The sequence below is a fragment of the Diorhabda sublineata genome, chromosome 6, assembly GCF_026230105.1.
Source record: "Diorhabda sublineata isolate icDioSubl1.1 chromosome 6, icDioSubl1.1, whole genome shotgun sequence".
Taxonomy (NCBI): domain Eukaryota; kingdom Metazoa; phylum Arthropoda; class Insecta; order Coleoptera; family Chrysomelidae; genus Diorhabda; species Diorhabda sublineata.
The window spans coordinates 35,903,653-35,916,508 of NC_079479.1; the positions used below are offsets into that span (position 1 = coordinate 35,903,653).

Here is a 12,856-nt window from a genome sequence, read left to right on the forward strand (position 1 = left end):
AACTATTGATATGTTTTTCTCATTACATATAATTGATTATATTCATAAAAAAAAATAAAACAGGATTTGAAAATACACAAATTTGGTAGAAATATTGGAAAACTAGCACAAAATAAAATTTTTATAGACAAACAGTGATATAGATAATAATAGATTTACTTTTTTTATTGATTGTTTTACGAATATTAGGATTAATAAAGCCTTTTTATATATTTTCGAAAAGGAAACAAAAAGTAATTTTAATTTCTTATAACAAAATTTCTCACGAGGTTGGTTGATATAATTTATTTCATTGTTGGTACTACTGTTACAAACAGCTGTCATTCTATTGACAGTTGCTACAGAACTGTTTTATTCTATGCTTCGATAATTTAGTTAGTTTTACTTTTTGTGAGGTAGAGATCGTTTTGTTTGCATCTTTTATCTGTAATTATTAATGATTCGGCCATTACCATTGAGGATACTTTAGTTTGTAGGTTAATTTAAGAAATAGGACGCGAAGTGAGTGAAAATAAATCGGTAATTTATAGCCAAAAAAAAATATATATAGTGAAAAAAGTTGAAAAATATATATATATATATATATATATTAGTAAGTAATCCATTTTAATTTATATTTTCATTCGTTTATTACCAATACATAAAAAACAGTTTCGGATACTCCACTTTTGAGGAATTTTCGCTAAATTGTCATTTTAAAATCATTCAACCGCTTCGAGTACATCCAAGTTTCAATTTATAACGAACTAAACTATAATGCTAAAAACATAATGAAAATTTAGGTTATGGCTGATAACGAAGACTTGGGTTTAGGTGACGATCACATAGATTCCTTTGACGAAACAAACGGAATGCACGACGAAAACATATTAAACGATACAGATGGAGATGGTACAGCCGCAGACGATCCCGAATTGGAAGCTATTAAAGCGAGGGTGCGCGAAATGGAAGAAGAAGCCGAAAAATTGAAGCAACTCCAGAGCGAAGTTGATAAACAGATGAATATGGGTAGTCCCCCTGGTCTTAGTAAGTAGTTAACACATAGTTAACGCGATTTCGGTTATAAGGTTATTTTATTATACAGCAAGTCCCCTTAATATGTCGTTAGAAGAAAAGATGGACGTGGATAATCGCAGTATTTACGTAGGAAACGTCGATTATGGGGCAACTGCTGAAGAATTAGAAGCGCATTTTCACGGGTGCGGTTCGATTAATCGCGTTACTATTCTTTGCAACAAATATGATGGTCATCCTAAGGGTTTCGCTTATATCGAGTTTGGTGATAGGGATTCCTTACAAACGGCTATGGCTATGGACGAATCCTTATTTAGAGGCAGGCAAATCAAGGTAAAAAGTGTTTCTACCATATATTATCTTGTTTTAAATTATTTTTTTTTATTTATAGGTGATGCCGAAAAGGACTAACCGACCGGGTATTTCGACGACGAATCGACCGCCGAGGGGTCGGGCGTCTTTTAGAGGGAGTCGCGGTGTTTCAACTCGAGGTTTTTATTCCGGATACAGACCCACTCGTAGACCAAGGTATTTATATTTCTTCAAACAACTTAGAAACAACAAAATTTTTATATTTGCACAATTCCGAGAATATTTTTTGTTTTTTTTTATATTTTTGGTTTATGCATTTGAAATATAGGAAATTATCCATTAATGATGCGAGGAGCCGTACATTTCGACTGAAAATATATAGATAATCTTTTTTTTTTTTTTGAAAACCGCTTTATATCTTGTAAATATACTTAAAACCATGTTTCTAATAGCATCTGGATCGTGTGTTGCTCCCAGTTTTAATGGAAATTGTTTTTAATGAAGGTTTTGACCTTGCAATTTGTATCGTTTAACACATATTCAATGCGGTTAGTGTCTGGATGAATTACGGGCTCACTTGGAGTTGTAATTTCCTGACGGTACGTTCAGGCTGAATTAGGAATCATTTCATCTTCTGTCAACCTATTTCTTGAAAAAGAGAGACGTTTTTATGCATAAAAATGCAAAAATTTATTTGGTTATTCTTTGTCCTATGTCAGCTTAGCCCAGTTTGAGATTATTATCTGGATTACTCGTGTGCAGAGCTAGAGTTGCAATTTCTACTTCCCGGTGGTAATTTTGTACCATTTTAGCTACTCGTGGATGTTCTTTTATGAACCAAGCAACCCTAAGACAACTAATTTGTGTATCGCTTACTAATTTCTGACTTCTTGGGTGACATTAAATGTAAATTGGTTGAATTTTCACTGGTTCAGGCTAAATAGGGAATAAATTCAATTTTTACCAAACCATTGTTGCACGAAGAGACTTCTTAATGCTTGCAAATGCAAAAATGCAGGTTGGATATGGAATAAATTCAATTTTTTGGCATAAAGAGACTTCTAATGCTTCCTTGGTTGATTTTAAGATGGAAATGAATCAAAATTTGATTAGATTAAACTGAATGGGGAATGAAATTAGTTTTTACCGACCATTTTTGCATATAGAGACTTCGTAATGCGTGCAAATGCAAAAAGGATTAGGTAATTTTGTTTTTTTTTTTTTCTTATGGTAGCTATGTCTGGATGTTATTTGGTTGTAACCAGTTTCCCTGAAGTTTTTCTTGTGTTCAGGACATGGTACACTGTGTCGGTTCGTGTCAAAAAGCCATGAAACAATTTCATGACAAAATATATTCAATTCATTAGAAAGATAATCGATTTTAGTAAATTCACTAAGATATATTGACAACCGAAGTGGTCTAGGTGGTTTCCTATGATTCTGCGGGTGACTGGATAGAAATATATACAAATTTTGATGGTTATAATTGATTTTTTTTTTTTTTTAAACCCTATTGATGTTCATACTACTACCACTACTAACAATTGAATTACTTTTTGGTCCTTCGAGCCGTATACTCGACTCGGGGGACCAGAAAGTGTAATTTATGGTAAAACAGTGTGTTTAGAATGTACTAAATTTGGTAAAATAAAAAATATTTTAGGTTTATTGTAGCACTAATTTTTTTTTGTGAATGTTGTTTCTATTTTGTTGTTATTATTTATAGCGTTATTTTAATGGACTGATCTCTACGTTTTTAGGGGCTTTAGGAGAGGATATTTTGCTCCATATTAATTCGTATTCAAAAAAAAATACACACACACCCTCATTGTTTTTTTTTATTTTGTTAAACAAATATACACGAAAAAAATTGAAAAAAAAGCGCGAAAGAAGAAAAAAAAAACTTTTAAGTGAAAATTAGTGTTTAATTTGCTAAATTTTGATTTAAGGAGGGTGGTGAACGTTTATTTTTCATTTTAATATTTAAATAAATTTCCAGGTATCTTGGAAATTTGTTTTGGGTAAAAAAATTTAATCTAAAAGAATATTAAGAAGATGTAAAGAATTAAATGTAAGGTAAACAATAAAATGATAATATTCGATAATTGTATTGATTATTAAATGCCTAATTTGAGAATCTTCTCGCCCTTTTACCTTTTCAGGTGTCGGATGAGGGTTTCGGGGCCTCTTGTATCCATTTTAAGATTTGTCATCTGATTTCCTGTAAAGTTTTTCTCATTTTGTCCCAAATTTCTCTTTTGTCTCTGTCATTTTCTTCTTTAATCCTCCCCATTGCTTTTTAATGGCGTTTCCAAACTATTTTCTTCATTTTTATCATATTTTCTCATTAGTTTAGCAGTTTTCTGTTCGGTTTTTCATTATTGATTCTTGTTTCATTACTGCTGTGGAAATTTGCTATTTATTTTAATTATTGAATACCTAAACTAAAAGTCTAGTCTTCTTTTGCTTTTTCAGGTGTTGGATGAGGGTTTAGGAGTCTCTGGTGTCCATTTTTCCCATTTTATCGTTTATTGTCTGATTTCCTCTAAAGTTTTTCACATTTTGTCCCCAATTTCTCCATTTAATCTGTCATTTTCTTCTTTAATCCTCCCCATTGCTTTTTAATGGTGTTTCCAAACTGTTTTCTACATTTTTATGATATTTTCATACCAATTCAGCACTTTCTTGTTGCTTTTTTCCATTATTGTTTTATTACCGCTGAAGATATTCTATATACATATTAATTAATACCTAACCAAATAATCTTTTCTTTCTTTTGCCTTTTAGGTAGTTTGATAAGGGTTTCGGAGTCTCTTGTGTCTTTTTCTTCCTTTTTGCCTTAGTCTTCTGATTTCCTGTAAAGTTTTGTCTCCAATTTTTTCTTTTAATCTGTCATTTTCTTCTTCAGTGTTCTCCATTGCTTTTTAATGGCGTTTCCAAACTGTTTTCTTCGTTTTCATGATGTTTTCTTATTAATTCAGCAGTTTCTTGTTAGTATTTTCCGTTATCGATTCTTGTTTTATCACTTTTTAACGTCTACACTTATTGTAATCCCATCTATTTTTTATCCACTAATTCCAGTGTTAATGACCACAACAAAAGTCGTAGATTGTTTTCTAGATTTCTGTCTATTCTTTCAAAGAGCGAAACATTCAAAAATAATGTTTCAATAACGTAATAGCCAAGATAAGGTTAAGTCAAGTTTCTAGCAGAAATTAAAAACAATTTCAGTACTAATAAATAATAATTTGAACACCACGTTTTTTTTCACTAATGACTCTTTTACCTTCTTATTCTCGTTGTTTTTTTTTTGTAATACTTGATATTATTAAGACACTAATAGTTCGTTTACTAATAACAAAAATGAAATACTAACCCTAATAAAATATATGATCTAGAATATAATGGAACACAAACTAAATTATTCTATTTTTCAAAGCCTAAGAAGAAAATCCACTAATTATTTTAATAAAACGATAATATGAAACTACCAGAAATAAAACTGACATTTACAAATTATAAAATTGTTCCGTCATATGTCAATCAGGAATCTACAATATTGCCAATTCATTTTTAAATCACTGTTAGCACTTTTAGACATTTGCATAATAAACAAAATCCTTTTTGTCATTTCCTTTATTCATCGTTCATTAAAAAACAATTCTTGAAATAAAAAGTAGTGAAGTCGAAAACGTGTGGGTTAAATCAAATCAGAAGTACCACAATATGGCAGTTATGTTCATGACGTCATTACCATCGATGTATTGCTGTACATTGCGAAATACGGACTAAGTATATGCTGTGTTGTCTTGCTTAATTATTATAAAGAGATTATAGGAAATAGTTTAAAAGAAATTTTCTCTTTGTTTTTGATAGGCTGTGTTGCCACGTTTGAGTATAGTAAAGATATTACAGGAAATAAGTATTTCTTCAATTTTTACTATAAAATTTGGGTTTTTCATCAAAATTTTCCTAATATTCATAATTTAGTGGAATAATAGAAATTTTTCAACGAGTTTTCGAGGCATTTTCTTTCGGAAATTGGGAAAAAAATAAAACCTCGGTTTTTTTTTCAAAAGTTTTTATTTATACACACAAAATATATCGTAAAAAGGGAATTTCGCTTGAAGGGGACAAGTCAAATCTGCCATAAAGCAAGTAGTTCCTGCTAATCCTTCATATAAACTATAAGGATAATCCGGTGTCCTGGATCCGCTTTGAAAATCACCTGACCACATGAAATTATAAAATTCCAAAGCCCGATGTAAATATTTGGGCTCCTGCGTCAATCTATAGAGAAGTAAAAATACGTATCCGTTCCCTGCGACCCCGTGACAAATCCCCGGTCCTTTTTTCAACAAACCCTTCTCCCAAATCAACCCTCCCATAATAACGCAAGCGTCCAAATATTTAGATTCTTTGAAAACTAGATACGCCTTCGCCATGAGAAATATCATTCCGGGGGCACCGTGGCACCAATGGACGAGTTCGGACGTGTAACCAATTTCATCTGTGGCCGAAGGAAAATTGCCCTCCTGATCCTGTACCGATAATAAAAAATCGATACTATTTTTAATATCTCTGGCTTCGTTCGGATGAGAATCCATGTATCCGGGTACCGTTAGCAGTACCTGTAGAATGGAACACAAACCGTGGGCCGCCCCCAAATATTCCACTTGGTAATAAGAATACATTAGAGGGCAATGACAATTACATCTTTCCGAATATTCTTTACCGGATTTAACAATAACGTCGCATATTTCGTAAATCTCTTGTTTTCTCAAAGGAGTGTTCGTTTCGGCGGATATCCACAGAGCTCCTAGTATATAACCTAAAAATCGCGTACTTCAATCCTTAATACTTAAAACCCCCAACGTATAAGTATAAAATGAAATTCTAACCTAAGAGATAAAACGTCGATTTTGATCATTTTATTTTCAGAAAAAAATTAATTTGAAATGGTAATTACACTGTAATATTTTAAATAAATATCTTACCTGCTCTACCAACAAACAACTCGTCGGATCCGTGACTTAGAAAATTTTCTTTCTTGACAATTTTGGCAGAATCGTAATATAATTGAATGAAATGATTGGATTGACGTAATTCACCTATACTTTTGTAAACCGCGGCTGCTACGGCATAAATACCGGCGCTGCCCAGCATAAAAGACGCTACATCTTCGGTTTTATTACAACCTGCCACGACTAGTGCCGGTTTCAGATACATTATTGCTTGATTTAAAAACAACGACTTTTTTGATGATAACGAAGGAATATTGCTGAGATGATAAAACATGTAAGCTATACCAGCTGTCCCTAGATATATTCCTTCACTAGCGTTCTTTTCAGTTGGTTTAACACCTGGAAATAATGTTTCCATTGCCTCGATCATATAAAAACCAGTTTTATATAATTTCGGTAATTTTGTGGAAAATAAAGGAAATTATACTGACCGTTCTCAATTTTTACAAGAGTTTCATCTATACGTTGCGTTATTTCTGGTACAGGAATTGTAATTTGACCGGGTCCTTTGTAATCGTGTTTTGGATTGGGAAAAAATCTAGATCTGGAACGTGACATTGTTCCAAATATTCTACGAATCCTGCACGAGAAACTTTTAATCTCTTTCATAGACTATTAAACATTTCAAATAACTTTTTATGTATTTTATTACAATTTATTTATAAAAAAAATGTTTCGAATCTGTCACTGTCAAATCACCACAGAAACTAACAAGCGCTTTATTCTAATAAAAAGAAGATCCGGCTACCATTGAATTAAAAAAAGGAAGGAGCATAAAACAAAAGATTGATGCAACAAATTGACGAATAGTAGTAAACGTTTTACCATATAAAAATAAAGAAAATGTAATCAAAATTATCGGGTACCGATATAAACAAAAAAAAATTATTGGAAAGTACAACGTTTCATAGATAAAACGGTGAGATGTTAACTTATTAATACACGATCACAATTAGGAAAAAGAAGATTTATTCGATATTACAATTGATGAGACAATCTGTTTATCAATATGACTATTGAATATCTCAAATAACTACTCACGTATTTCATAATAATTCATTTATTAAGAAATGTCACTATTATATCATCACAGAAACTAACAAGCACTTTACTCTAATAAGAAGAAGTTACCATTGAATTAAAGAAAAAGGAGGAAGCATCAAACAAAATTTTGATGATCTAGGATGACAGATGGTGATAAAGATTTACGATAGACGAGATATATATAACTTAATAAAAATTAAGTACAAAATAACCAAGTAATGAAATATAAAATTCAATATCAGTAAATAGATGTTGACTTGTTATTACGCGATCATAAATAAAAAAGAAGATTTTTTTATTTGATATGACAATTGACGTGACAATCTGTCAAATTGTTCACTAGAGTAAATGTTATGAATCCTTTTAAGTATATTAATGTTACGAGTTATAGTTGTTATTATTAAATGAAAAACGTATTCGTTGCGTTTTTTAAATACCTTTTTAACATTATAAATATACAATTTGTTTGTCATTAATATTATAAAGTCGAATTTAAGTTTTTTGGTTTAGTTTGAGAATCTTTAATTATCGATTGAATAATGCCTTTTACGGCAGACGCTATTGCCGCTCAACAAGTACAAGAACGCTTACGAGCTTTATATCAATTGATTCACGAAATTGAAAAGAAAAGAACCCAATGCGAACAAGGCATTGTGACTCTTCAAAATTATACGCAAGAAGATAAAGGCGGACAAAGCTCACAAGTACGTAAATATTTTTAACGAAATTTTGTAATCATGTATTTTTTTCAAGAAATTGAAGAATTTATATAAGACTGCAATAGCTCAAACCGAACTTGAAGAAGAAATAATTCGTAAAGCGCTACAAAAAATTACTGAAATTAGAAATATAAAAAATGAGAGAAGAATTCAAGTAAGTAATTATTTGTAATATGATTTTTGTGCGGTGAATTTTTGTTTTTCAGTCTAGAATTTCGTCTAATAAGGAATCCATGAGAAAAGGGATATGGATGAAAATGTTATATAGTTCAGCACAAACATTACCACTTTATGTTGGAAAAATAGGTGAAAAACCGCCTCCGTTATGCGGAGCTATACCAGCAGATCCAAGTTATATTGCAAAGGTGAGTTTCCCACTTTTAATATTCATTAATTAGATGGAAATATTTGAATTATTCGAATCAAAATATATATTGGCAAACTAGGTTGGAGATATGGTGGCAGCTTTGGTAATAGATTCTTCCGAAGGCGAAAATTGGATAGTAGCAGAAGTAGTTTCTTTCAATCACAGCACGAATAAATACGAAATCGACGATATTTTAAAAGAACAGAACCAAAAAGGTAGACATACGTTGAGCAAACGTAGAGTTATACCTTTACCATTGATGAGAGCTAATCCGGAAACCGATCCTCAGGCTCTTTTTCCTCAAGGAACGTTAGTAATGGCGTTATTCCCTCAAACGACTTGTTTTTATCAAGCTTTGGTGAATAAACCGCCGGCTACGCACATGGACGAATACGAATTATTATTTGAAGATCCTAATTATACCGAGGGTTACAGTCCGCCGCATTCTGTGGTGCAACGTTACGTTATCGCTTGTAAGCAGAAGAACAAACAAAGCGGACAAAGTAGTTGACAGTCTGCTACCGATAGTGACGCGTCAAGTAATGGAGAGATGATGGATACAGCTGATGTTACATTAAAATGAAAGTTTATTTATTTTTTTTTTTTTCAATAAAAAATAAAATGTTTTCATCAATTTCTTGTAGTTTTTTTCTTTCGCCGGGCTAATATATCCATTAAACTAAAATTTCTATAAAAAAGATTAAAACTTCCACTCAATCTTTCAAAAACCAAGTTTTTTTGGATGAAAAATCATTACATTGTTTCGATATTCTCAAAAAACATCATATACTTTCTCTATTTTAAAAATAATTTTTATAAAATTTTCGAAAACTTCTCGTCTGCTCCTCGTATACGAAAATACTGATATCTACTAAGCAATCTAACGAACTGTCAAAATCAGCTGATGCTCATGCCGCCGTGGGATAAATAAACACTAGATTTCAGCTGTATTAGTTGCACAAAATATAGATGTTACATATTTCTATAGAGTTTTCTTGACACCATAAAACAATACAAAACAACGTACTAACGGAAAAACCAAGAAAAGCTAATACAGGTACATACGAGAAAATATTTTTTTTGTACCACACAGCAGCCAGTTTGCCTAATAGAACTCACTCGAGTTACATAACCTAATTCTTCTTTTTTGTTATTGCAAGTTATGAAACGACGGACAAAACAGTACAAACGATTATTAACTTATTCATTTACGACCATTTGGATCAAAATATTCAAGAACTACAAGTATTAGGTATAGTTTTATCCTCTAAATAAATTGTATAATAATTAAATTCAATACAAAAACATCACAAATAATAGACCACATACCAAATTGTTTTCATTGACATGTAAAAAATGGTTATTAAAGTCAAAGACTAATTTAGGAGTGTTTGCCAGTTTTATATGTAAAAATTTTTTAAAAATAGAATTTTATTAATCCTTTAACGACATTTTTACACAATAAAGAATTTTTTAATCAAATTATAGTATTATTATACCGTCAAAATATTTGTAAATATGCTGCAATCATCAATTATTACAGTGTTGCCGCTAAGATCAAACTGTCATTGTAGGCATAGTATGTATATTCAATCATTGAATACTATTTTATTGGGACTTTTGGTAAACTTATGATGCAAGACATTGATTTGAAGAGAAACTATATGGAGACAATCTGTATTTATTGATTTCTGAAACGTTCGTTACGGCGAATCAGGACAAATCCATGTTGTATAAACCTTTTAGTTAGACAACACACAATACTTTTATGTATTGCACTAAAACGTGCTTCAAGGGGTTTTATTAGAAATCTATGATTTTCTTCTTCTAGTTGTTTGATGTCCTTGATAGATTAAGGCTAATGAGAAATGGTTATACCTTGAATCATACTCAAATAAAGAGTTTTTTAGTGTCATTGACAATTAAAGATAACTTCAAGGTTGTGTGAAGTTAGTAGAAACATAAATAATTAAAAAAAATGCAATATATTTTCGAAATACTTTGAGAAAACATTTCAAAACACAATTTTTCTATCACTGTTTATAAGATACTTTTAGTATTCATCGATTTAATTGTATTGGAATGTAATTGTGGTCCGGACGCTCGGGAATTTTCAAGTAGGTACACAGAATATAAAAGATTGCTACTTTAAATATAAAAATATTCTAAAAAATTAAAAACTTTGTATTTAATACTTAAAATGTGGTTAATTTGTTACTATAGCGATCATTGGCACATGTTGCCAGGTTCATTGGCGTGTAACGCAAATATTCCTCATTCTTGACTTTCATTCTATACAAAGTTCAACGATTCGTGTTGCGCTTGACATTGCAAAATCGTTCACGCGTGGACAAAGAGAAATGTTGGTTAGGTAAACGATTGTTTTCTTATTTTATTAGATACTTTTATCATTTATTTGAAATTGATGAGTGCAGCAAGTATTTTCACAATTGCTATCCACTATACGGAAGAATTTCGTAATTAAACTGAACTTACCTGATTAATAAGTTAAAAAATAATTATGTATTTTAATAAATGATTAGAAAATGGTTTATTAAACATTATTTTACCATAGGATATGGTTTATAGTGTTTATATATGAATAAATTTCCAAGTCCACCACTGGTGAATCATTGTACCTTCAAGTTGGCAATACCAGTGTTGCCACTTATTCGACAAGGATAACGTTCGACATGTGTTCATATCGCAGACAGTTTGTTTACGGAAAGGAAGTAAATGTAATAAAACGCAATATAAAACAAAATAAATTTACTTTTTAGCAAATGGTTTCGATATAAAGATTATAAATAGATATTTATAAATATAAAAACATTATTTCTTCAGAAAAAAAAAACAAAGTAAGTACATTTATTAAACTTTATTAACATTTTTTTATCGAAATTTATCAGAATTACATACTAGATTCGGTAATAAATTAAATTATTTACAGTATTTAGAAAAATAGGTATCTGCCATTGTATAAAATAAAAATTTATAACTATTGGTAGATGAAGATTGAACGTCATTTCTATAACAAAATGAACAAAAGCACTTATTTATAAGAATAAAAAAACATAAATATTTAACCAATAATTGACAAATTAGCTGATATATTTTAGAGAACCCTTATTTTATTTTTTTTATACATAATTTAGAATCCGGACCTGTGTTCTATTACTAACGGTTTATTACAGGGAACGTACTCAATAAAACGTCTCCGTAGATTTTTATTAAAACGAACGCTACTGCGAATGTGCATTCAGTTCACGGCCCACTTTTCTAATGCCGCTCACTACTTTCTCCGAAAGTTTTACATTGTCGTTTTATTTAAAAAGTAAATTTCTCCGTTAGAAAACACGTATATACTCAAACTATTAAATCGTTACGCTTTTTAAACATGATATTAAAGAAAACATTCCGTAATTTCTTTTATTAATAACGGTTAAATTAGAATATTATATATTATAGTTGTTGTCAAGTGTGGCAACAATGTAAAATGTAATTTGATTGCTATTCGAAAATTATTATAAATTATTCAATTCTAAAAGGAAAGATACAAGTATGAAATTGTGATTTTGGACACAAATTTTGTTTAGACGATGTATATTGACCTAAATTTCAAGTTTTCAGTTTAAATCGAATACTGCGAAAACTAAACGTTGATCAAGGTCACTCATATATCTCGTAGCTATAAGTATCGATATGAATCATCGATATCACTCCAATTGAGTGTTAATAAAAGGTTATAACAACCTTCAATTAACAGTTCAATGTTTTTTATCGAACGTTGAATATATTATAGAGGTAAAAAAACACTCGCGTAGATATTGATTCAAATTAGCAGTTAAAAAAAATGAAAACACGCAATTATCTATATACTGCAAGCGCCAGATGCATATAATTAATATTTTTATGGAGAATTCGATATTCTAAATTAAAAGTGAAATCATTCAAGACGATTTTAACGTGAAGAAAGCGAATTGTGAAAGTCGAAGTGTTAGTTTTCTGTATATTTAGGAAAAAATATACAGTGGAAAATAAAAGTAATCAATAATCAAGTTGGCAAGGCTGAGACGGACGGCTACCTTTAACGATAAAAAGTAAAATCACGAACGCCTTGATATTTACAGGTTATGTGTTCTTCCGGTAAGGTTGACCTCCTACGTATATTTCCGGTTTCATGTCATGTTAACCTTCTTCTTATATTACTAGAACTATTAGCGAATGTTTATTTTTATCATATTATTATTGAGTTGTTTATTACTATACGAGGGTAAATATAAATATTCTTTTATTTAATTTATTCCACGGCAACTCATTTTTTTTATTCTATTATTCAAATTACGATGGTCACTAGAAAAATTTAACTACGATTT

At 30.5% G+C, this 12,856-nt stretch overlaps 3 protein-coding genes across 9 annotated transcripts; 2 read left to right on the forward strand and 1 right to left on the reverse strand.

The window, feature by feature from the left end:
* The first annotated feature begins 367 nt into the window (after nt 1–367).
* LOC130445630 (polyadenylate-binding protein 2) lies at nt 368–3,431 on the forward strand. 7 transcript variants are annotated; one of them, XM_056781371.1, is made up of 5 exons: nt 378–592; nt 814–1,026; nt 1,085–1,347; nt 1,406–1,542; nt 3,087–3,431. In XM_056781371.1, exons 2-5 carry the CDS (start codon nt 852–854, stop codon nt 3,118–3,120), a joined length of 609 nt encoding a protein of 202 aa, XP_056637349.1. In that variant the 5' UTR covers nt 378–592; nt 814–851; the 3' UTR covers nt 3,121–3,431. The 7 variants fall into 7 exon arrangements, with proteins under 7 accessions (XP_056637345.1, XP_056637349.1, XP_056637350.1 ...); XM_056781372.1 differs by having other exon boundaries at nt 3,096–3,431; XM_056781369.1 differs by having other exon boundaries at nt 402–592; nt 783–1,026.
* Nucleotides 3,432–5,385: 1,954 nt separating this feature from the next.
* Nucleotides 5,386–7,062, reverse strand: LOC130445632 (lanC-like protein 3 homolog). The gene is made up of 3 exons (XM_056781373.1): nt 6,782–7,062; nt 6,324–6,689; nt 5,386–6,157 (listed from the first exon to the last, which is right to left on the reverse strand). The coding sequence occupies exons 1-3, from the start codon at nt 6,957–6,959 to the stop codon at nt 5,409–5,411; spliced, it is 1,293 nt and encodes a 430-aa protein (XP_056637351.1). The 5' UTR covers nt 6,960–7,062; the 3' UTR covers nt 5,386–5,408.
* Nucleotides 7,063–7,705: 643 nt separating this feature from the next.
* LOC130444972 (SAGA-associated factor 29) lies at nt 7,706–9,114 on the forward strand. The gene is made up of 4 exons (XM_056780373.1): nt 7,706–8,098; nt 8,148–8,267; nt 8,320–8,478; nt 8,560–9,114. The coding sequence occupies exons 1-4, from the start codon at nt 7,934–7,936 to the stop codon at nt 8,989–8,991; spliced, it is 876 nt and encodes a 291-aa protein (XP_056636351.1). The 5' UTR covers nt 7,706–7,933; the 3' UTR covers nt 8,992–9,114.
* Nucleotides 9,115–12,856: the final 3,742 nt, after the last annotated feature.